Source organism: Cryptococcus neoformans, chromosome 4, assembly GCF_000149385.1.
Source record: "Cryptococcus neoformans var. neoformans B-3501A chromosome 4, whole genome shotgun sequence".
NCBI classification, from domain to species: Eukaryota; Fungi; Basidiomycota; class Tremellomycetes; order Tremellales; family Cryptococcaceae; genus Cryptococcus; species Cryptococcus deneoformans.
In genome coordinates, this window is record NC_009180.1 from 759089 (window position 1) to 783148 (window position 24060).

Consider the following 24060-nt stretch of genomic DNA (forward strand, 5'->3'; position numbering starts at 1 on the left):
CAGCGAGTTCCTGAAGTGACTACTCCCCTGTCATGTATGATTAGATCCCAGCCAGAACTGTGATAAGTCCATGCAAGCATGGACTTTTGATAGATCGAATAAACATCCTTAAATACAATTGACTATAATATCTAGACGAGACAATCAGTCACCGGCACCTTCCGCTTCTAACAGCTTGTTCAACACCAGACGATTCTGTACTGCTAGACCCCAAGGCATTTTGTGCAGTCTGTCCATGAATATTCTCAGCATAGAGCTCACTGTCCAAGTGGTAGATGAACCGAGCAGCGGAAAGGTTATCTGGCCACCGTGGGAGATCCACATTTCCGGAGGGGTTATGCAGAGCCCTTTCAGAACGCGAATCAGTAGATATATATGACAACCAGATTGGTACTGACAGTTGGCGGCAAAGAAGGCAGCTGGTGAAGCAGAAGTAAGTTGTTGAGGAGCATGCTTCAAGACAATCCAGAATATGAGAGCACAGTCAAACGTCCAAATTAACTCTCCAATTGACCTGTCAAAAGCGTCGATTTGTGACCTTTAGATCTTCCAAACTGCTGTAAAATTGAAACTTGATACTTACCCTCTCGGGTTCTCCGCCATGAGCTCACTCAAAACACCGGCGTGCCATATTATTCTTCTCACCTCCGACCCATCTGCTAGCCATGTCTTAAGCCACGACAACGAACCTTCTTCAGTCATATCGGGCTCATATTTGCCCGAAACATGTTTTATCCGCTGGATAAGTCCTGGACGGGTGAATATTAACCGTGCATGGTGATAAAGGGCTGCTGGAGTCAGGCGCAGATAGCTAGGGGACCGGATGGGGAATGTGGATGTCGCAAGACGTGTGAGAAGGTACCCTGGTTGTCTAAGGTAAGGCCAGTAAGCCTTGCCTCATAGCTCATTCACTTACGTATCAAAGATATCTGTCTGCGCAGGGTAACTCGCTAGATCCATGCCGCTTTCTGAAAGGCCCAGCCCTATCGCCTTTTGTAGCAAGCGCTGGTCCATCAGCAGCCTATACGTATCGTTTGTGAGTTGTAGAATGTTATTCACACAGCCCAACAGGGATACTCACCTCCAAATGGTGTACGTCACAATCCCCACAGTGAAATCAGACATGGCAATCTGCCCATCCTGTCCAGCCATAGACATACTTAACAGCTTCAGAAACCTTGGCGTAGGGAGTTTCGGGTCAGGAGCTTCTCCCTTGGCGATGACTGATGCCCATGCTTCTGCATTGGGGGCCTCCCATAAGGCTTCATCTGTTGGTGGATGGATGCGGGCTTCGTTTACCATGAAGATGGGAGGGATCAACAACATTGCCGACATTTGGGCGTCAAGAAACTAAGACACTATTCAGTTGACCTTAAACGCTTAAGACTTAATGGAGGACTGACATATACACCCCATCCCAATCTTCTCATCTCTTCATCCTTCAAATATGCTTTATACCTCTCTTCGTTGCTTGGATGTTCTGTCCTTTTATACAACTCATCCGTAGCGGTATCCAAACCTCTTAGAAGATGTAACCTTCGGCAAGTGGTGACAATGCTGCATCTGAAGATCTCGGCATGGTAAAACATTTCGCGGGAACCGCAAGCCAAACCAAGGGCCGTTTGTAGAGTAAATGCAGCTAGGGCATAGCGGTCAAATTTCGCCCGCTGGTCGCTGCCTCTCTACGAATCGATCATGTTCATGAGCAACGATCACATGCTAAGGGTGTCACTTACCATCCAGGCAATCATTCTCCGCACTAGCTCACAAAGTGCCACTGCAAGTGGTCGGTATTTCAGGTCTGCAAAAGTAGCCCCGATTGCTGCCACAGATAACAGCAATACTGCAGGCGTGTCGCTTTCCAAAAAAGTAGGCTTATGGAGAATAGGGAACATCGGATGGAATTTTTCGAAATATAAATCCACAAAGTCTGACAAAGTGTCATGATCAGGAAAATCATCGATATCCGGCATGAGCCAATGTGGTTGATGAGAAAGATAGATGAGTGAAAGCATGGCGTTGCGGGAAGCTTCACTGATAGAATTCGGTCCTGTGCGAGGGGGACGGATATTTGAGGAGGCCTTGACATCTCCCAAGGTCAGGGGACGGTCTGGAACGTTGGGTTTAAATACGTTGGGCTGAATGATGATGGATGGTTAAACGATATCAGCAATTAATAGATGATCACCTACCCAGGGCGTGTCATCTTTTCTTCCGAATGGGTCTGCCATCCCCTGGGCTTTAACAGCTTCACCTGTTACTGGGCTGCCAGCTCTAGGTGTTGTGCATAGTAGCCATGCAGCACTGAGTGTATCAGTTGAGCTCGCAGGTCCCACGCCATTGCTCTCAAACATGCTATTCTGAAGACCAACATCCTGATCAATATTGTTGTCAGATCCCCAGCCAAACAAATTACCGAACCATTCCCAGCTCGGATCAAATGTTAATAATTCTGGGTGGGAGGGGATTGTAGGAGTGGATAAGATGTCATCTACGAGTAAAATATTAAGCTCCCGGGACATGCAAGACGGTTAACTCTATAAAGGAAGACAACACACCATTTGGAATATCAATCAAATTTTTAATTGTCGAAGAAGAAGCGACATTCAAGTTGGCGGGGTCAATGAACCCGCTACCTGGTGTACTTTGTCCCATGAATGGAGTGGCCCTAGAGGGTGCATTTGAAGATGACGGGCTACTCTGGAACATACCATGTTGCTGCCTTTGTAAATTGGTGTCAAGTCCCAGAATGCTTTGCACCCCCCCAGATAGTCTTCCTGGATCAGAGTCTTCCGAGGGGTCAATTGGAAGACCAGTACTGTGTAAAGGAGGGAGCAAGTGTGAGGGACCTGACAGCATAACATTTGACAAAGGCGGGGCCTCGGAAACGGTAGTGATGCTTGACAAGGAAAGCTTGCGGCTAGAGGCAGTCGAATCAAATGAAAGCCTCCTTGATTTTCTGTACGCAATGTGCCTAAATAAGCATCAAATTCTATCAACTTTTTGAGAAGAGAAGGTAATACGTACGCTGGAGACTCTCCATCACTCTCTCCGCATTCCTCCCCACGATGCATAGTACTCACATGCTTTGCACGCACATCACTACGGCCAAAGCTTTTGCTACAATAAGGACAAGAGTACGGGGTACTGCCGATATCTGCGATTTGAGTCACGTATCAGCTACTTGTATGGACATCAGCAATGTCTAGGGATAATATTTACGAGTCTTCTCATGCCTTCGAACATGCCCAGCAGTTCCGAATTTTTTTGTACATCCTGCAAAGGGACACTGTCAGTCCATCACATTTGTTCCTCTTCGTGCTTTCGTGAGACTCTTGCACAAACAGGTCGGGATATGTACGGGCGAGAAAGTGATAGATAGTATCTGATAAGCCTGATCCTCAAGCTTGAGGGGAAGGGATATATATATGACACCAGGTCGTAAAAAGACGGATCCTTGTTGGTTTGATCATTGAGGCTTGAGGCGTGTCCACCGAGGTGTGGAATTTACCTCGCTCGTTGACCCCTTTTTGTTTGTAAAGTCGGAAGGTGTCGGACTCACCCTCCCATGAACAGAGATACGTTTTGTCTCCATTTTCATCCTTTGCGGCTCTTCGGGGTCCTGGTACGAATGGCATTGTTTTCCTTTTATAAGCTCGCTATGCGCTGAGCAAGGAACGCAGAATTGTGGTTATTTTTTGAAGCGGGCTGTATGGGTCGGAGTGTCCGCGAGAGGTGGGATACAAACAATGAATTATCTCTCAGGGGTTCTGTAATGTGGTGGGTTGTTAATGGCCTATCTATTGCGGCTGCAGGAGCGTTGCATACACAGTACCAGGAGATACGGCAGCCGTAGTGATTTGTAACCTGGCCTACGTGAACTACGTACAGTGAGTGACAGCTGACATCCATCTCCGAACAATAGGACACAGTATCCACCTCCCAGGTGGATACCGGAAACAATGTCGGACCGACACCAAACCTAAATCTGCCGACGCGCCCAAAAACACAAAGAATCAAGATTATGTAATTATTATCCCGACAACGACATATTTTGGCGGGCAATAGTCATTCCTGCCTGCTAAATCGTCTTTGGACCTAGACCAGGCAAACTGTGGCTCTGTCACTACTGCAGGGGGAGGAGGAATAAGTTGTTCTATATGCATGAATACAAGCTACCCAGACATACGTTTGTTTGGATTACACCTAAAACGCATAAAACTGTAGACGGTAATGGTCACGATCGGAAAAGGAGACGGGATATAATGTAAAAGAGATGGTACGGTATACGCAACGGTACAAAAGGAGGGAAGTGTAGGGGGCGAGTGCGCAAAGTTCTATGTGCAGATCACAAATTGGTGGGCGAGATTAGCACCGCAGCCTTTCCAATTCAAGCACTGAAAGTAAGGTCCAAATTGTTGCTCGTCCAGCGAGCGTAAGGTGAAACGACAATCTAATACCGGAAATTGGCAGCTTGGGCATAACTAGTAGCCATTCCATCAGCATTAATTAATCTTCCATCCAAATCAGACTTACGGTCCATCGGCCCCATGGGTAGGTCTTCCAAGCCCATACGTATCGGCAACAGGGAACTGCAATTCCCCTGGGTGCACCCCGGCGTCATTCATCACTGGCACTTGGCCATGCCCATGTCCGCTCCCGCTTCCAATACTAGGACCTCTCTGTAGTTCCGCGTAGCCTTCCGAGTCAGTGGTTACTGCGGTAGCTGGTTGTTGAAGGACACCGTCTTGACCATACTCGTATCCGTGCTGCATTGCATGAGATGGGTGGGGCGGATAAGCATGCTCGTACGCATTGTCGTATCCAGCGTTATACTGGTCATACTCGTACTGCTCACCAGCATACTGATCGTGGTGATATCCGTAAGCGCCAACGCCCGCCCCAGCAGTGAAATCATGTTCAGGAACACCGGCGACACGGTTAGGATCATCATCAAGTTGAGCCACGAGTTCCTGGCGTTGACGGTTCGCCGAAGTCTGAGAAGTCGTTCGCTCAAGTGTTTTCTCAAAGCTGAAAAAAAAAGAAAAAAAATTAGGATGATCATATGCCGCATGGATGTCACACTTACAAGTCGTCATCCATGGTGTCGTTTTGAGGCGAGAAATCAATGGGCATCATCTTTGAATCAAACCTGTTGCGCGGTCTCAACTTCCACTTTCTGAAAGCTGTCCATCCAATAGCCGCCAGACCAACAACGGAAGCGACGACAATGATTGCAATGAGGGCCGATTTGCTGAGCCCAGATGAGCTGGTAGACGAGTTGTCCGCCTCAGAGGTAGCCGATGCTGTAGAGGACTGAGTTGCAGAGCGAGAGGCAGTGGTTACCAGCACCACTGTAGAGTGAGCAGCGGTGGAAGAGATTGGAGAAGAAGAAGAGGAAGAGGAAGAAGTAACATCCGTCTGTGAGATGATCGTACTGGTGGAAGAAACGACCGAGCTAGTAGAAGTAGTAGACGACGTCGTGCTCGGGATAACCTCCGTGGACGAGATCGAAGTCGAGCTCTCTACAATCAGTCAGCAGGTGCTGCAATCTTGCATAGACATACCGATATCCGAAGAGGTGGTGGAAGGTACCATTTCCTCGCTCGAAGTCGTGGAGGAGACCGCCGCCGAGGACTAAAAAAATGTGAGCAGAGGGCGCCTAGTGATATTTTCTGATGCTCACACTACTCTGCACAGCACTGGTGGTCATGGTCGAGCTGGATGTCTCACTTGACGATGCACTACTGATGGCTGAGCTGGCGAGGGTGCTACTCGATGTGGCACTGATGCCACTGCTGACACTGCTGACACTGCTGACACTGCTGAGGATCGCTGTCGTTGATGTCGCTGCGGTGGAGGAAGCAGCGGCTTCATCTGCGGCGATGGAAGCGAGAGTGCCATTGTCTACCACGGCTCCCGCTCGAGGAAGGAGGGGGCGGTTGGCGTCTGCGACTGCAAGGGCGCGGGCATGGTGTCTCCGAGGATGTGCCGGGACGAAGGATTGGGCGTTGGCGTCGGCGTGGGCGAGGGCGAGGGCGAGGAGGAGGGGGGAGAGGGCGCTGAGGTGCATGCCGGAGGGACTGTAAAGAGTGTGGGCCAGCTGGAGGTGGACGGTGCGTAATTAGCGGAAAAGGAGGGACTAGAGGGAGGAGAGAAAAAGAGGTCTGAGCGCGAACAAACAACACGCGAACAAAGAACGCGGAACACAGCCGCGGCCAGCTGAAGATCTGGGCCCGGCCGGCGCCGCCCCGCCTCGAAAAACGCGCCGTTCACGCTCACTTCCCGATCCCGGTGGGTGTCGAGCGGCGCCATATAGTTCGTCACCCCGACCTACATACATACGCCGCCGACTGCCATGGCAAACAAGCCCCCCCCCCAGCCCCTCGTCCAGGTCCCCGCCCTCTTCTCCATAGTCGAGCCAGGCGTCTACCGCTCCGCCAGTCCCACTCCGTCGCAAGTGCCCTTCCTTGCCGGCCTCAATCTCAAAACCATCATTTCCCTGACCCCGGAACATCCCATCAAGCCTCTTCTACAATTCGTCCGTACAACAGGTATTTCATTTGTATGCCGTCCTCCTTCTTGCACCGGCAAGCCTGGCTGATTTCAGTTGGTGTAGGTCCATCTAGGACTCACCCATTGGCGCCGCCCGGGAACGGACTGGAGACCTGTCAGATATGAAATAATCAAAACCGCTCTCGAGGCGTACATCTTGGATACAAGAGCGCATCCCGTCCTACTCATCGATCCGTAAGTTTCGCATTTTTCCCAATGACACCAATCTCTAATGCATCGCTACAATTAAAAGGCTGGGGGTGCATCAAACTGGTTGTCTTGTAGGAGCGCTGAGAATGATGCAAGGGTGGAACTTTGCTAGTGCTCTCATGGAGGTAGGTCGTTAGATATGCTCAAATCGCCACGACGCTAATTTATCCTACAGTACCGTGCTCATGCCGGAAGCAAGCACCGCTACGTCGATGAACAGTATATAGAGGTATGTCTTGGTCACTTTTGCGGTGCGGTTTTAGAGGCTGACATATCCGAACAGTTATTCGATTCAGATTTGATAAACCTGCCAGCCCCCCAATATCGGCCTTCATGGTGGCTGGCTTGCGATGAAGCTGACCCGCAACAAGTAGAGGCATTGGCATCAGCCAGTGGAGGAGCAGGGTTACTCGCAGACACGAATGGCAGAACTCAATCAATTGTCTAGAAGACTGGCGGGGTCTGCCGCCATATCATTGCGAACTGGGATTCACACTCCACATCGTCGCTCGCTCCACCGTGAAGCCCACAATGACTTGGGCCCAATCCTCCGTGTCTGTGTTGGCTAGAGTTCACATGTGGGGAGACCTCCAAACTCGGCTCCAATTCGGCTCCGCGCGTAAGCCAAAGTGCCATCTGGTGACTGAGCACGCCTCGAACCTCATACGTGTTATAGAAATGCAGTCATGAGATATATTGCCATTCATACGTGCAAGTCCCCGTCTCTCCTTACCTCCCGAAACTTCCAGTGGCCTGCGCCGCACTGCCCATAGCAGACATCCTCTCTCCAACCTTTTTGTTTACCTAGAAAATGCGTTTGTCAGCAAGACTTTTCCCTATATTATCGAAGGCAGTACTTGAAAAAGGATAATCGGCTTTCACCTTGTCACTTGGTAGAGAGACTTACCTCAAAAAATTTCGCAGTGCAGCGGTCGATGCACACACTTTCGCCCTTCAAAAGATCCCCTTCAGCGTATCGGTGGTTGAGCGGTGTTGAAGAGATACATTTAGTGTGACATGAATTGACAAGACGGTTGCTACGGTGCCGATATTCCTAGTTAGTATCCAGATCACCTAACATGAAGGCAGCTCCAATGGGGGAAAAGGAACGTACAAGACATCTGTGATCATATCGAGCTCAGCGACGGCCATTTCTATTTTGGCGGGGTCGACAGAGCCCTCGACAGATCGGTCTTTTGGTTTTAATGATCAGTTTTCAAGAAGATTCGGCGGAGCTATGGAGTCTCCCGAAAATCACAAGTATGTAAAGAACATACTGTTGCCTCCGAAAAGAAAACTCATTGCAGCTTTGTAGTTTTAATGAAAATGGTACCCCCCTGCTGAATTGTCTTGAGTGTTATATGCGGTAACTGAACTGGCGGTGGAGAAGACCCAAAGTTTTCAGAGTAAGATGGCGTTCGATGTTATGGATCGAGCCGTGGTCGGTGGTGGGAGGAGCGGTGAAAGACGTCTTCACGCCGGTCAAGTTTAATTAGTGCGTATATCAAACTTCGAAAGTAGCTTTTGATTCCGCCGGCAAAAATATTAATAACGTGATGATAGTTATTAACAACTACAGCATCATCAAGCGTCACTATTTAACTTATATTCGTCAATTATCCATCGTACAACAGAGTATCTCTCTATTTATCGGCTTCATTTCATTCATCACAATACTCATTATTCTGACTACTGGCTGCTGGAAGAGAAGAATCTATTACTCAACAATTCATAAGGCCAAATGTTATCTATACTTCTACTTACTGGCAATAATAACAACTAATTCCTATCATTATTCCACCGTTCATGTGATTATACAGTTCGCATTCTTTCCCTGTCAACTCGACAATCATTCGCTATGTTTACACGTTTACCATGTATTTTCCAAGCATCGTTTGGGGTCATGGCTTAAAATGCCCGTTCCTAGCAATCTTGCTATCCTCTCTCAAGGCATAGCCAGTCCACGACTCATCATACAAAGCTGACTTGGGTGCCTTTCCTTCCGTTTCTCTGATAAGCTCGTTGGCCAGCCATCCGATTGCAGCTGTCATACCGCTCCCACAGCTAAATACAAGAGGTTTGTCTCTGCGCTCAATATCATCCCACATTGCCTCGCCTCCTACACCGTCCACAAGGACCTGTTTCAGCTCGGGAACCGGTTTGTAGTTCGAGAAGGGCTTTTTGTCAGTGGCAGGAACGAGATAATGGGTAAATGGGAGAGAACGAGAGTTGGGGATATGGCCTGAAGGGAGATTGGGTCGAGGCTCCGGGTTGATACCCAGGAAGCGCGCGGCAGGCCGGTGATCGAGCACGATTTCTGCAGTGGGGTCCGAAAGGGGCTTCTGGCTGTTGGATACGATCTCTTCGTAGGCTAAAAAGGCATAGGCAGGTTAGTGACAGAATGGGAAGAAGATGGGCCACAAACACAAACGCACATCGAACCCAATCTTTCTTAGGACCTTGGACTTTGGGGTACTCGCTCGACCCGACTTCGCCCGCTTCGCCCATCTCAACTTCATTACCTTCCTCAATCCACCTAGGAAGTCCTCCATCAAGTACCGAGACTTTGTCATGGCCGAAAGCTGTTTGCTGTTAGCTCTCACTCTGCGTCGCACAAGTATATATATATATATGATACGGTCGTACCTTTGAACGTATACAATGCTCTAGGAGATGAGAAGATACCAATGGTGTCGTACACAACGACGTGTGTATCCTTGTGAATTCCAAGCTTCTCTTTGGGCCTGTCAGAGACATAGTGGCTGAAACAACGAAATGCGATGCTTACCAAGTTCCTTCTTGAATCTCTCAGCACTGGGCAGCATATGAGTCAAGCTCAAAGGGTTCTTGCCGACTGACAGTTCGGCTACCTCATCCAGGTCAAAACGCCGAGCATTGGGAATGCGTGGGCCGTTGAGATACTCAGCCAACGCCGAGCGAGGAGAATTGGGCATATGCCATGTGGCGTCGAGGGGCAGAGTAGTTTGCTGATAAGTGAATGCGGGCACGGCGTCAGCAGAATGAGCATCGTTGGACCCTCGAATCCACCAGGAATGCAGCTAATGCAGAAAAGAAGTCACAGTCTGGGGACGGATGCTCACCTTGGGAAGATCATTAAACTGTTTTGGGGTGAGCAGCAGGGGAACTCTGAGGTGAGCTGAGGTTGTAAAACTCCTTGCTGTCCTGAGATAGGGGTTTGCGATAGATGGAAGTCTCATTATGGTTCGGTGTAAAATGGAGCTGTGGATGCAGCAGTACAGTATTGGGGCGATAAGCGAGTATATGCAGCACCCGTACAGTAGTGAGTGATCGTGTATGAGCAATCCCACAAGTCGGTCCTCAACCACCACGCCCCCCGCGCCCCGCCGTGCGCCCGACCGAACCCGGTCGGTACGCTACGGTGTTCGGCCCTCCGGCTATCTCGGAACCGGCTGCAAAATGGCACGCCATCCATTGTTATCGCTTAATTACAAATTTCTTCCTTCTTCCTTATTAATATCTCAGACTCAATACATCAGATACGGGAGATTCTACGATACAGAAGGAGAAGTTTTGCAGGCGGAAAATAGAAAATGGAAAGAAGGCCACGCCCCAATGATCGATCGTCGAGAGCGCAACAAGTGATGAATTGCTGTAATGCTATGGCAGTGAAATGATATGAATATGAAATTTGCTGTGAGTTTTCTATGATAGTAGGAAAGATCCCCTGCCATCCCTCATTGCTCGTTCAAATTGAGCAGCCAGGACCTCTTTGCTAGAGTAATCCGGCATTTTCAGGTACTGAAACCGGATTAGCACCTCCCCACCATAGCAAAAGGACTTTTTTAACTCACCAGAGCACAGGTCATTACGCTAGGAAGATAATCATCGGCCTTGTAGGGAGGCTCGTGAGGTTTTCGAACCACAGTGAACGGCGGAGTGAGACCTCTAAAACCGCCGATGGGTAATTTGGGTGCACCAGTCATGCTGTAATCGAGCGTCAGAAAATAATTTCGTGTCTCCGCGTGACAACTAAACGGCAACTTACAATTGGAGAAATTGCCGTCGTTGCTCTTTATTATACGAGGACATGACCTCGATCAAATTCTGCACAGCCCGACTATCTTGGTTGTACCCATGGTCAGCCTTGATGGCCACCTCGAGTGCTTTTATAACGTCAGCGTGGTGTTGAGACAGATATAAGTCTGAAGGGCTCACTCTCGCGGGACCAATCTTCATCGGCGTTGCCAAATAAGAGATAAAGCTCATCAAGTGAAAATATCTTGATGCTCTTTATGGGGAAGATAGATGAGAAGCCTGCAATCACCGTTTTTCAGTACACAAAACAGAAGCAGACAATGATTTTGACCTACCATCTTGGAATGCTTTCACTTGTTCGGCCACACCGGACCCTAAAGTCCAATCCAGTACCTTTTCCAGATATTCACCTAGATTGCTGTCGTCCACCTCAATATGCGCACCACCGGGCTTGAGCTCGATATCATAACCAGGAAGAGTGAAATCGAGCGCAAGGTCTGCAAGCTTCGCGTCGCCAACGGTCAACGCAGCCAGTTTTGTCCGTCGGGAGGAAGCAGGAATAGGAAGCGCTTCAATCTCCTTCCTGACACAGTAATACCCTTGCAGCCTCTCTAACGATCGGGCAAGCGAGGGATCAACCGCCCTTAGGGTCGACAGACTCTTCTTGATGGGTTTGTCTAGCAACAGCTTCAAGAAAACCTTGTTAAAACTGATGTCGATTATCCTGCTATCAAGCATGGAGCGACCGATAAATTGACCGAGCGTCTTGAACCACTTGAGACGAGATGCCACGAGTTCAGCCGAAGCACGAGGAAGAGGAGAGGGGAAAAGGCCGTGAGGATGGTGAACATAGTTGCCCGCAATGCTAGGATCTTCATCTCTCCACACGTGAAGATTCCTCCTGGCGAATTCTTTGGAAGCAAGAGCATAAAACTCTAGGGTAGGACCAAGACCAGTCCCTATCTCGTCAAAGTACTCCACTTCAAGGGTTCCAGGAAACGTGGCGTACATCTCCATAACCTTGGCACAAGATTCTAAGAGCTGTGTTCTTGAAATTCGCACCTTACGACGAAGAAGATTGGCGATATTTGGCATGTCATCCCGCGATCGGCTCGACTGTTGAACTTTGAGAAGAAGACGAGGGAAGCCAAATGAGGTAAGCTGTAAGAAGTTATAGCGCGTGTCAAAAGGGAACAGGAAGGAGAAGTGCTTCGGCAAATCGATAGCCCATGTAGGAAGACAGTTGCTGGCGATGATGAGAATCTCTTCGAGCTGTCTCGTCAACTTTGCAGTTAATTTGTTGTTCACAAACAGATTCTCGTCCAAGGAGCCTTTCACGTCACCTAAGTTATCGCGTCCATCAATGGACAAATCGTGTACGACCCGTAAAAGATGTAAAATCTTCGAAGTCGAAGATACGGATGGCTCGAATGTCGATGGAAGGGGACTCGAGGCAGTTGTCGATGAACGCTCAGCAACAGTTTCCTTTGTTGGAAGTGGACCTTCAACTTTCCTAAATTTGATGACTGGGGTTGTTACAAAGTCATTCACGCCGCTGAGACCAGTAGCATGTTTATGCTTGTAGATTGCTCCGTAGATGGTGTCATGGATATCAAGCTTTTCACCATTAAGGAAAAATTCGAGGTGCCAATCAGTAGGCTCCGTTTTCAAAGCTCCAGCGTAAGAACTAGATCGCGATGGAGCAATGCGGCTGAAGGTAGCAGTGGATGGCCCAGTGACTGGAATATTCTGTTGCGGAGTGGCGATGCGAGTGCCTTGAGGTGTCTTGGCCTCAACACGAGACCCGTCGGCAGTAACGTCCATATTAACAACACTTTCGCTGGGTCCTGTAGCAGCAAGATCTTCCTCCATGACTTGATCGATCACCTGCACCAAATTAGCTCTGAATATATCGAATATGCATGGTCATAACTCACAGGGGCGTCGTACTCATCCTCCGAGTAGTCCTCTTCATCATCAAAATCCATTCCCATGGACATAGCTGGCAGGATGGGCCTCCGCTCAGAAGTGGTCAATGTAGTAGGCGAAAGAAGGGTAGACGAGGACGGAGACGTCACCCTCGCTGCAGCCGTTGGTGCTTCATCGGCGGCAGACTCAGCGTCACCAGGGGGATTAAGCCGGGCGCTGCGGCGTCGTTGTGGCGATCTGCCACCAGATGGGCCCGATTCAGCATTGCTGCTCGCTCGTGCTGGGACAGACGGAGCAGCAGCATGAGAACCGGGTGAGGCACCACTGCCAGGGTTGCCGGCAAGAGCGTTGAGAAGTCTCGATGTGCTTGACCCAGGGGCACCACCTGACCTGCCTGCCGCGTATGCCGCAAACATTTGCGAAAATCCGGAGCCAAAATTCCCATCCGCAATGCGCGGCCTCAAATAGTCATGGACGCTTTTAATAGAAGCAATAGCCTGGATGGTAATGACTAACTGACTGACGTTTTTAGGAATATCTTCGCCCTCATCTGCCACGAGTCGAATCCGCATCGTGCGATGTACACTTGAGGTTGAGGGGCGGGAAGGATCGGAACCCCCTCCAAAAGCAGTCTCCACATCAAAACTCTCCAATCGACCGAGACTTTCGTGGAGACGCTTCACAAGAATCGTCAAAGGATTCGGGTTGGAAAAGGACTTATCAGAGAATATATCAAAGAGCATTGCCTGCCTGTCGGCGGGGGATACTTGACCCTGGATTTTCACAAAATCAAGGAGACCGTCCACTAAACCACTCTGAAGAAGCTCGAAGCTGGACAGACTTTGTTCGACACTTGAAAACTGTGATGCTGTTTCTCTCAGGGCCTCTCTCAAATCTGCTTCAGATGCTCCTGGCTCACAAAGCCTCTTCACCAAGTCACTGATATTTGCCAGTACCTTGGAGGCCGCTTTCTGGTTGTCGCCACCGGTGTCAAAGATCTTCTTGGCCATAAGCATACGAGCACGAATGATATTGGCATCATGGGGGTCTAGGTGGGAGCTGGACTTCCTAGGAGTCGATTGACCAGAGGTTTGACCGAAAAGGATTTGATTGCTGACACCGGAAAGAGTCAGAAGTGATCTGAGATCGCCGGGGATTTCAGAAGCGCCAGGAGGATTGGACGGCGTAGCAGGCCTGGAATCCGCATTATCGACCTCGCCAGCCTTGTTCTTGGTAGCCTCCTTTGCAGCCTTTTCTTTTTTCGTTTCTGAATTGGCTAGGGCTTCAATTTCATACACCACACCTTCTCGCAAGAACGATACCTGATATATATCAGGGAGCTTGGTCACAAGTAGCTCAACAATTTGCAAAGCGTGAAGGACAAAAGCATCATTGTCCTTGGAAGAGATGATAGCACAGAGGAAACTGGCCATCGGAACATACTTGAGTGTTACGTTCAGTTGCTCCTCTGGGGCAAACGACACTGCCTTCACCAAACCGACAAGTACCTTGGTTCGTACTCTTAATACCACGGAAGCCGCATAGACATCAACCAGCACTGGTAAGACTGTCTTGATAAATTGCCCAATGAGCTCGGTGTTACTCTGGCAGAGGTCGCAGCGCAATTGCATCTGGGTTTCAGCGTCTTTGCGAGCTCTTTGAGCAGCAGCCTCGCGATTGGCTTGCAGTGCAGAGATTAGATCGCTCGGGCTACGATCGGATGAGTCTTTATTGAGGGCAACTGGAGTACTGGGTCCAGCAGTGTTAGTGCTAGAGGACGCTTCTGCCACTCGACTGCTCCTTCTCGGCCTATCCGACGGACTATCCGACTTGCGGCCCTTTTTGACCCTTTGCAGATTCTTTTCGCTATAGGCTTTGGCATCAAAGACTCCGTCCTTGGGTACAGGGGGCAAAAGTTCGCAAATGAGCGCTAACGCTTCCTCTACTTGTTCTTTCGGTCGGTGAGAAAGGTTTTGGAGCACTGCCATATCGGTAATACTTCCAGCCAGACCTTGGGCATTTGAAGAATCGCCGTGCTCACCTTCTTCGCTAGAAGAAGGAAGAACACCAGTGAGAATTTGATAGATCGAGTTGACCATTCCGGCCTCCAGCAAAGCAATTGACACTTTGGCAGAACCACGAGCAGAAGTAGTAAGAGCTTTTAAGAGGTGGGTATAGGTGGAAGGAGTTATAAGCGGAGAACCGCCAGAAGGCAACAGAAGAGCATTGATCGCTGACACGGTGGGAACATCGAGAAGACCTTCCAGATGATCGGCATTATGTCTGTAGGATTCCGTGGTTCGAACGATAGCAAGTGTGGCCTGCTCGACAAGACGAGGATCGCCAGAAGAAAGAGTATCGCGCAAGATGGGGAAAACTTCTTTGATTTTAGAAAAGTGTTCGCCGGAAATGTTTCGACAGCAATTGGCAGCTGCGGTTACAGCTGTGCGCTGTACATTGGTGGAGAAAAAGGGAAGGAAATTAAGCAGGGCACCAAGGCCGCCCTCGCGGACGACTGCGGAGGGATACTCTGCAGAGATTTTTTCCAAAGTCTGCAACAGAGTCAGCACTGAACAACGTCATATTCTGATGATACTCACGCTAAGAGTTTGCTCTGCCAGTTCAATGTATGATATTTCAGTAAGTTTGGAGCAAAGAATTGGCACCGCTCCTATCTGGACCAAGGCATGCCCGCAACCAGGCAAGGCTTCCATCAAGTGCGCCAGACATCGACAAGCCACAAGTTGACATTCCATCTCATCTTCTTCACCATCAGTTCCAGGAGCGTCACCGGAGCTAAGAGCTAATGCCGCTGCTAGCTGAGCGTCTTCGTCCATATCATCATACACTGACTCCTCCTCATCACTTTCGCCCTCTTCAATATTGGGTCTGCCGTCCAAGATGGCAACAAATTCGGTGGCGAAAGATGTGGGAGAGAAGGTACCGCCGAGAGTGTCCTCGTTGCTCACTAGAAGCAGCTCGCTGCATTCTCGCAGCGCTGCAAGTCGAGTGGCGATTCGTTTGGAATGAAGTTTTTTCTTCAGCCTCCGCAGGCGATTTGACAGGCCGGAAGATACGCCACCGAACGCACGGAAACCAGACCCAAACAAAGCCGCAGTGGCATCGTCAAGATTAACTCCGCTTTCTGACGCTAAACGAGCAAGGCGATCATAGGCGGAATTGCCAAAGCCCCCGCCAGGACCATCATTGTCTCCATTTTCATCCCCATCTCCATCCTCATCGTCCTCATCATCTTCTTCATGATCGTAATCGTCGGCCATATCACTTTCCTCTGCTACCGTCACATCGCCCTCCGGCTCGTCAATCCAAAGAGAATCGTCTTCGTCGTCGTACTCATCACTGACAAGATGCCGCGCAGCTGATCTTTGATGAGTGATGGGTCTATAATGAGGCAGCGAAACTTACATGTCTCGCCTTTCTTTCCTCGTTCACTTGAATTTCCGAAACCGCTTCCCTTCCTGGGGCTACTCCATGGTCATTCGCGAACTTCCAGTCCAATAATCTAAGCGAGACTCACTTTGATTTGGATGGCATGTTCTTAAAATTTTTATTCTTCTCTTCCTCTTTTACACTAGTGGAAACTTGATCTTCAGGCTTGGTTCGTAACTCGTATCTTTTCGTGGCAGTCGACGTCGACCCAGCAGATGATGCAGAAAAACGCTTTGGCTTTTTCGTTGGAGGTGTCTCCGCGGAGGATGACAGCTGAGTAACGCGCCTTTTGCCTTTGCGATCGGTTTCGGGGCCAGGTATCGATGAGCTGGAAGGTTGTGGTGGCTGTCTAAGACCCAAGTCAGTACCATTATCACAAAATTCTCAAAAAGGACACCTCGCTTCGTCTAGCTTTGAATGAAAAGTATCGAAGACGAACAGCAATGGTGACGTTCACAGGCCCCACCTTGATCCATTCAGGATACAAAGGGAGCACTTGGTTGTGCATTATCAGAAACAACTCACTTCCTATCAGTTGAGTGCAGGGAGGCTTCGTCTATTGTTACTCTTTTCTTCCCTCTGGAACTGGCAGTTGAAGATAGTTCGGCGGCCGTAGTACTGATGGAGAGCCGAGAAGACCTGCGAATATTCGAGTTGGGATGGGTCGGGTTACTGGATTGTTCAGAGTGGGATTGTGGAGGCTGTGAGCGGGAGTCTTGTGCGCCGTCCATTGAGCGGAAAAGGGAAAGTGTACTGTGTACGGAAGGACCCTAGTTTGTGGGCCTGCTGAAGAGCTGTGGTGGGTATATGGTGAGAAGTCTATGAACGATGTTTGACACTCATGAAGTGGCGACAGTCCATGAGCGCTGCGGAGGGGAATGTCGAAAGGGAGGGTGTGGACGAGGAGGGAAGAAGGAGAAAGAGAGGAAGAAAGAAGCGGTGTGGATGAGAATGGGGATGCGGCTCTGCGGCAAAGAGGTGCGCACAGACCGCTACAGTCAGCGTCCCGAAGACGGAGAGGGGAGATGTCCGGTGGATCGGGACAGAGTGGAGGCGAGGGGAGGGGAAGATTCTTGCTCGTTCCTGTAATATTTATGTGAACTGGTCGTGCAACGGTCGTTTGCTGACTCGCCCGCCGCCATGTCCCCCGCCCCGCCCCCGCCCCAGCCCAGCACCTACGCGTCGAAGCACCCGGAGAGCACCCCCCGTCTCCTTAGTGCCCTCCGCGACCTCCACGCCACAGACCCCAAGGCCATCAGGACCACCGTACATCGATACCCAGCAGCTCTGTACGCCCACGGGCAGAATGAGCATGCCAGAGACCGGCTCATAACGAGCTGGAAGATGACAGAGCATATGTACTTCAAAAAGTCCCTCGTATTTCCCACTCTTGCTAGAGGCTTGTTTACCGAAGAAGTACTGGAAGGAGACCCTGTACCTCCTTTGGAAGCATGTTCCGGCCAGATCGGAAGTGACCCAGATGCGCCCAGGGAGAGAATAGTACTCAGAGGCTACGACAAGTTCTTTAATACTGGCGAAGTCTCATGGACTGAGGTGGGCCTTGCAGCGCTCTACGCTATGCGCTTTGCTGACACACAGACAGTGGGACGCGATGAAACAACACACCCAGGGACCGTACTATCTTACGCTCAAATCCAATGGTTGCCTGATCCTCATATCTGCGCTTTCTCCCACCCATCTCATTGTGGCCTCCAAGCATTCCCTTGGCACCACCACAGCTGCTGAAGGCGTCGATTTGTCTGGTTCAGAGAAACTAATCGACAAGGAAAAGCCTGCCCAAAAATGCGGAGACTCGGCCTTGGGACCAGAAATCAGTCAAATTCGCACCATACCGTCTTTTCCTCCGACAGTTGGATCCCTTGATAAACATTTTAAAGACCTTACTCTCGAACAATCGCAAGCGAATCAATCACTCTCAAAGAACGCTTTGAAAAAGGCCGAGAAGGCTGCTTTGAAATATGCACAAAAGGTGATAAATGAGGGCAAGTCGGAGGACAGCGCTCAGATTACTGCAGCTGAGGAAAAGAAGGAGATAAAGGAGAATGAGGAGGCACAGCAACACGCAGAGGTCGGAAGACGGTGGTTAAAACGGACGTTGGAATCCAGCGGGAAAACAGAGGAAGAGTTGGCACAAAAACTCTGGGAGAAAAACTTGACTGCAGTGCTTGAGGTAAGCCGGTCAAAGCCTCCTTTCCTCAATTAGGGCTAACCACATCTAGCTTTGTGACGACTCATTTGAAGAGCACGTGATAGCCACTCCTGAGCATTGGACGGGACTTCACCTCCACGGCCTCAATTCAAACACCCCGCACTTTTCCACTTCCTCACCATCTGATGTGGCGGCATTTGCAAAAGAGTTTGGATTCATTCAGACCAAATATATCCAGCTCGAAACCCTCGAACAAGTCAAGTCCTTCACAGCCGATCTGGCACAAAGCGGCACCTGGGAAGGTGAAATGATTGAAGGTTTTGTAGTTCGCTGTACGGTTAAAAATGGGCAAGATGGCATGAGCCAGGGCGCGCCTCCATATCGAGCCAACTCTCCGTTTTTCTTCAAAATCAAGTTTGAAGAACCATATCTTCTCTATCGCCAGTTCCGCGAGATAACCCGTGTCATGTTACCTCTGTTGGAGAACACTAATCCCCAAAAAAGAGAAGAAATTTGGAAAAAAGTACGTTCTCGGGCGAAGAGGCCAGAGGTCAAACTTTACTCTACATGGGTGGGCGAAATGATGAAGAAAGAGCCCGAACTATTTGAAGATTATAACCGTGGGGTAATTAGAGTCCGAGAAAGGTTTTTGAAATGGGCCGAGGAAGACGGCAAGAAAAAGTGGGATGATGCGAGGGCGGGCAAGATTGATAAGGAGCAAAGGGCTGGCGATCGGGATGGCCTACCAAAAAAGTGGATCGTAGTACCTGCTGCTATTCCTGGTTGCGGTAAGATGCCCTTTTTTCCAAACGGCAGAATCAAATCTAACGTTCTTACAGGTAAAACCCTATTGGGTGTCGCCCTTTCTAGAATATTTGGTTTGGCCCATACGCAGAGCGATGACATTACCGCTAAAAGGACCGCACCTACTTTCATCAAAAACGTGACGGATCTCCTTGCCACGTACGACGTCGTTTTTGCAGACAGATGTAATCATATCCCCAAGCATTACGACGAACTCGCCAAGATCGCAGAAGACAAAAAGCTTCAAAAATTCGATACCCGTCTTATCTGTGTCACTTGGGACCTTGATACCTTCCCGTATTACCGCCTTCTTCGCATTCTTTCTGATCGGGTGGTTGCCCGTGGAGAAAACCATCAGACTCTGAGGCCTGATCCTACCCTTGATGCGGAGCACGAGGCGGTGGTAGGCAGGTTCATTCGAGACTATACACCACCTGATCCTGCCATCTTTGAGGATATCATCAGCGTCAGTGTGATGGACAGCGCCAAGGTTACATTAACAAAGGTTGTACGAGGTCTTATGAAATCTCTCGGTTTAACGATGCCATCGGAAGATGACATCAACCAAGGCCTAGAAGCCGCAAGTCTGTACAAGACGACTACACCATATCATCCCGTAGCTCGGCAGGGCAGGTCTACTCGCTACTTTGCTGTGGCTCCAGAAATAAATCTTTACGAACTCGCCTGCGGAGCTATCGAACCCTTTAGAGATACTGAAAAAGGTCAAAGTGCTTGGTCGTTCTTGGACGAGTTGTATAAACGTGGGAGGATTACTGCTAAACCACACGTTACTCTATCGCATGAGAATAACGTAAAGGCTGAAATGGAAGTTAGAAATAGGACTGGAGCACGTGAAGGTAGGGATGACTCAGAGCTTGCTCAGTCTCCTGGGCCAGAAGAGATTCTATGGGAGACTTGCAAATCCATCGCCACTTCCAAGTACCCCCCGCTCTATTCATTTTCTCTCACCCACCTTGTATGGGATGATCGTACTATGGCATTTTGCCTCTCTGGCTTGTCACCCGTGATCAGTCCTACACCAGATGAACCAGATGGCGCTGCTTCGCCATCTTTATGTCCCGATCTGGATAGCGTGTTACCACAGGCCACGAAAACATATCTGCATGTGACAGTCGGTACCAGAGATGCGGACGTGCCAGCTTTTGAGAGTCGAAGCCTAGTAAAGATTGTCAGAGAAAGATTGGAAGCTGGTGAGCAGGAAGGAGAAATCGAAGAGGTCGTCGCAAACGGAGGAAATGTAAAGTGGATGAAAATCGGCCTGGCCAGGAGCGAAGGCAGGATTCGAGGAATGGCCTGAAAAAGTAGGCACTATAACGCAAAAGGCTTAAATTAATATTCATTATACTTGATAATTGTTATGCACAATCATATGATTAGTAGTATCGATTCGTACCCGGCCAATAATATGCGCATCGTCCCAATTCGTCCACCCCATCTTTATTTGGTAATGGACAATGTAAGTGAGAATCATTCCGGCAAGATGTCAATCTGACACGATACCAAAATGTCTCAATGTGAGAAAAGGTGCAGAATTAATGGAGCTCTACAATGGTGACATTTGGTATCTGTACAAGTGGTACAACCTAGTCATGCCGAGATACGAACAATAAGAAATCAACAGTATTGAAAATATCTATAGCCCATTTTCATCCTAGAGAACCCTCCTTTCCCTTCTTGACTGGGTTGCAGTCTTGTTTCTCGACAGTCTTAATTGGACTGCAGTTTCGTTTCCTGACAATCTCCCTTCAACGTATCAACGCTACGGTCCCGGTTGGAAATTCCGCAATCCTATCCCCGCGCCAGAAGTTCCCTGTCCGCTCTGAGACTGCTGCGCCATCATTTGCTGCATTTGAGCCATTTGCGCTTGTATCTGCTCTTGTTGCTGTTGCTGTTGCTGTTGTTGTTGCTGTTGTTGTTGCTGAGCCTGTGCTTGCTGCGCTTGAGCGTGCTGACGCTGCTTCATCTCAGCCATTTTCAACCCGTTAATGAGAGTTTGCAACTTGTCTTGCGGTATACTAGTGTAGTCAAAAGCTGGAAGTACAATGCCCAGTTTTTGAGCATGTGATAGAATCTGCTGATATTGTTGAAAGGTGATACCTCGAGTTGTACTTTGGGGATGAGGTAACGATGAGTTGATGGGCGGGTTCTGTCCCTGCGGAGTCAATTGAGGTGGCTGAGACTGTAATACCCGAGACTGAGTTTGAGACTGAGCTTGAGCTTGCTGCTGCATCAACGCGGCAAACTGAGCCGCTGGCGTTGCTTGCCCTTGGCTCTGCCCCTGATTAAACTGATTGACTAAATCTTGTTGTAAAACGGGAGAAGGACGGAATTGTTGATTCTGGGATGTGCCAGTCGGCGGTTGCTGCAACGTAGAAGTATTGACAGGGGCACGCCGAGGATCCATGGTAGTAGGCGCAGCACGAGGATTTACCATTTGCAGGGGAGGGAAGGATACATGCTACTAACTGATCAGAACACTTCATCTGCCAAACTCAAATGGATCACTTACCACACACGCTATCCCCATCAATCTAAAACCTCTGCCTGCTGAGGTTCCGCCCACAGGAGCGGAGAAGATTAGAAGTCCTCGATCAGGCCCAATGGAAGGAAATGGAATGACCACCATGTTGCTCTTCGCATTGAGACTCGTGCCAAGTTGATTGTAATGGATCATACCAGGGTTGGGGGTTGTGCCACTTGGCGTTTTGTCGCTGGGCATAAATGCAATGATGGGGCAGGAATTTTCTTTGGCGTATTCCGTCAGAGATGGGAGGTGAATGATAGCAAGATTTCGTAAAAGAAGCTCTAATGGCAGAAAGTGAATAAGCAAAGAAGTTTTGCTAGCTTATAACATACCTTTGGGCCAGTGAGATACCATGACAGAATCGGGAATGCCGCTGAACAGTTGTGCCTCGACACCTACAGAGCCTTGCCTCTTCTGTCAATGAGAGTGCCTTGCCGGGAATAAGAAAAAGGCGTCAGTGCTCACCGGAAGCATTCGATCCGCTACCTCCTGGGGCTCCCCAGACAATTGCACCTGACCATATAGTCTGAGACCTTGGTTGGACAGAATGGACTTGCGTTGGCTGACCTGAAGCTTGAGCCTGTTGGGCTCGCTGTTGCTGAATCGCAGCCATAACAGTTTCTCCTTGGCCATTTTTTCCTCTACTTTGTGCAGCTTTGGCGGCGAGAACTTTTTGCTGCATCTCCAGTAACTGTTGCACCTGGCTCCGTCGTTGATCTCCCACACCTTGCTGTTCATTCTGAGCCTTGATCGCAGTCAGCATGCTAGCAATAAGTTGAGGATCCATTTTGGATAACGTAGCAGGGTTGAATGAGCTGCCAAGGCCGGCCTCAAGGCTGGAACGGCTTTGTGATTGGGAAAGAGCTTGCTGTAAGACTCTTATATCGGGTTTGTTCGCGGGGGGAAGAGAGACTGGCGCAGTAGTTGGTTCAGCAGTCGTGGAGGCCATGTCCCTTGGGGGAGTATAAGTATTGTCGGCTAAAAAACAACTCAGTTGTCGTCTGCAAGTGCATGGTGTCTTTACCTTCAATGACAAACCCTGAGAGAACTAGCTCCACAGTGGGGGGTACCTTGAACCATGCTTCATCAACATGTTCAGCCACCTGAAACTTATTATTAGTATTCGGCAACGTTTGTATGAGTTCCTCTCACAGCTTCACACAATTCCTTTATCTTCTTCGCCCGGTTCTCATTTCCAGTTACGCCTGCGATGATGCAGGAGCACTTTACATTTCCTTTTTTGCATTCCTGCTCCAGTGCCGCCCACCCTCGTCCATCCCAGATAGAGTCCCAGTTGTAATGAGCAAAAACGTCTACGCTGCCGTCGTATGAAGGCGAAGGAGCACTAGTAGCCATGGAAACCATCACCAAATATCGCTGTAGAGGAGAATCTTGCATGGCGTTTGAAGGTGTGCAGATGTATTCAAGTAATGGGGCAGATGTGTTGGGTGTAAGGGACATGTATGCTTGTGATGGAGATGGTCCGTGAATGGGCTGAGGGCGTTCAAGAAGCTGTCACAATTGCACAGTTGTGACACTTAGCTCCTCTGACCTATATCCATGATTTGTGGACTCACCTCCAATCCACCCACAACACCATCCAAGATACGGACATCCTCGCTGCGCTTCCTCTTGACATCTTTAGCTCGAGTCTCGGAGGGCAAGATACGAGGGTCGAATTGCGGCCAATGATGAGGAGTTAAACTTCTCGGCGGGAACAGCACGGATAGCTTTGGGAGGGCAGCAAGAAAAGTCGATGCCGAACCATACTCTGATCTAAAAGCTTTGCTCATACTTTTCTTTATTGACCGGTTCGACGACGTCGGAGGGGTGATGAGGACGGAGACGTGTAACTGGTAACATGGTCAGGTGAAGAACAACCAAGGGAAGCTGAAGGATTAAATACGCACGTAATGATTTCCTCCATGCTTCTCTTCTAGGCGTTGTATAAGTTTATAAATTACACCATCTGGTTGCACGAGCTTGGTGTATTGCTGTAGGGGAAGAGCGGAATCGAAGACAAAAGTCACGGTACACGCTGACATGGATGGGACAAGACGGTCAGAATTGGGGAGAGCAGGGGCGGAAGAGCAAGGGAATGGGAATAGCGCAGAGAGTAAAAATGCGAAGTGGACAATAATAATGGAAGTATGACTGGCAGGAAACAGGCAGCGCGCGGGCGACGGGCAGCGGTGGAGGTAATGAAAACGACGACAAGCTGTAACGGGAACAAACGGAACGACAAGCCGGCAATTTGAACATAAACCATCTCACCCCAACCCCACAACCCTGCATGGTTCATCCTAAACAAGAATAGCAAAAATAGGAGGTCTATTACAGCAGTCATTGTGGCGTATTTGTCTCTCACATATTTGACAAC

General features: G+C 49.3%; 8 protein-coding genes across 9 annotated transcripts; 2 read left to right on the forward strand and 6 right to left on the reverse strand.

Annotated features, from left to right (window-relative positions):
• Positions 1-144: 144 nt before the first annotated feature.
• On the reverse strand, positions 145-3246 carry CNBD2590 (hypothetical protein; the record flags this gene model as incomplete). Of its 2 annotated transcripts, XM_770757.1 has the most annotated exons (11): positions 145-347; positions 399-514; positions 584-871; positions 917-1021; positions 1082-1350; positions 1404-1682; positions 1737-2138; positions 2193-2491; positions 2559-2959; positions 3084-3157; positions 3223-3246. In XM_770757.1, 11 exons carry the CDS (start codon positions 3244-3246, stop codon positions 145-147), a joined length of 2460 nt encoding a protein of 819 aa, XP_775850.1. The 2 variants fall into 2 exon arrangements, with proteins under 2 accessions (XP_775850.1, XP_775849.1); XM_770756.1 differs by lacking the exons at positions 3084-3157; positions 3223-3246 and adding an exon at positions 3028-3074.
• A 1207-nt stretch (positions 3247-4453) lies between these two features.
• Positions 4454-6073, reverse strand: CNBD2600 (hypothetical protein; the record flags this gene model as incomplete). The annotated part of the gene is made up of 5 exons (XM_770758.1): positions 4454-4484; positions 4537-5031; positions 5090-5525; positions 5568-5637; positions 5687-6073. 5 exons carry the CDS (start codon positions 6071-6073, stop codon positions 4454-4456), a joined length of 1419 nt encoding a protein of 472 aa, XP_775851.1.
• A 285-nt stretch (positions 6074-6358) lies between these two features.
• Positions 6359-7213, forward strand: CNBD2610 (hypothetical protein; the record flags this gene model as incomplete). Its single annotated transcript, XM_770759.1, has 5 exons — positions 6359-6565; positions 6620-6750; positions 6809-6890; positions 6941-6994; positions 7049-7213. The coding sequence occupies 5 exons, from the start codon at positions 6359-6361 to the stop codon at positions 7211-7213; spliced, it is 639 nt and encodes a 212-aa protein (XP_775852.1).
• A 281-nt stretch (positions 7214-7494) lies between these two features.
• CNBD2620 (hypothetical protein) lies at positions 7495-8067 on the reverse strand (the record flags this gene model as incomplete). Its single annotated transcript, XM_770760.1, has 4 exons — positions 7495-7569; positions 7673-7802; positions 7880-7958; positions 8043-8067. The coding sequence occupies 4 exons, from the start codon at positions 8065-8067 to the stop codon at positions 7495-7497; spliced, it is 309 nt and encodes a 102-aa protein (XP_775853.1).
• A 599-nt stretch (positions 8068-8666) lies between these two features.
• CNBD2630 (hypothetical protein) lies at positions 8667-9983 on the reverse strand (the record flags this gene model as incomplete). Its single annotated transcript, XM_770761.1, has 5 exons — positions 8667-9136; positions 9201-9347; positions 9412-9501; positions 9554-9752; positions 9867-9983. The coding sequence occupies 5 exons, from the start codon at positions 9981-9983 to the stop codon at positions 8667-8669; spliced, it is 1023 nt and encodes a 340-aa protein (XP_775854.1).
• Positions 9984-10449: 466 nt separating this feature from the next.
• On the reverse strand, positions 10450-16669 carry CNBD2640 (hypothetical protein; the record flags this gene model as incomplete). Its single annotated transcript, XM_770762.1, has 9 exons — positions 10450-10545; positions 10599-10731; positions 10793-10910; positions 10963-11061; positions 11118-12669; positions 12720-15263; positions 15312-16113; positions 16392-16510; positions 16601-16669. 9 exons carry the CDS (start codon positions 16667-16669, stop codon positions 10450-10452), a joined length of 5532 nt encoding a protein of 1843 aa, XP_775855.1.
• Positions 16670-17301: 632 nt separating this feature from the next.
• On the forward strand, positions 17302-20453 carry CNBD2650 (hypothetical protein; the record flags this gene model as incomplete). Its single annotated transcript, XM_770763.1, has 3 exons — positions 17302-17715; positions 17765-18352; positions 18402-20453. 3 exons carry the CDS (start codon positions 17302-17304, stop codon positions 20451-20453), a joined length of 3054 nt encoding a protein of 1017 aa, XP_775856.1.
• A 462-nt stretch (positions 20454-20915) lies between these two features.
• CNBD2660 (hypothetical protein) lies at positions 20916-23725 on the reverse strand (the record flags this gene model as incomplete). The annotated part of the gene is made up of 8 exons (XM_770764.1): positions 20916-21614; positions 21666-21961; positions 22013-22084; positions 22146-22658; positions 22705-22783; positions 22833-23192; positions 23258-23533; positions 23591-23725. The coding sequence occupies 8 exons, from the start codon at positions 23723-23725 to the stop codon at positions 20916-20918; spliced, it is 2430 nt and encodes an 809-aa protein (XP_775857.1).
• Positions 23726-24060: the final 335 nt, after the last annotated feature.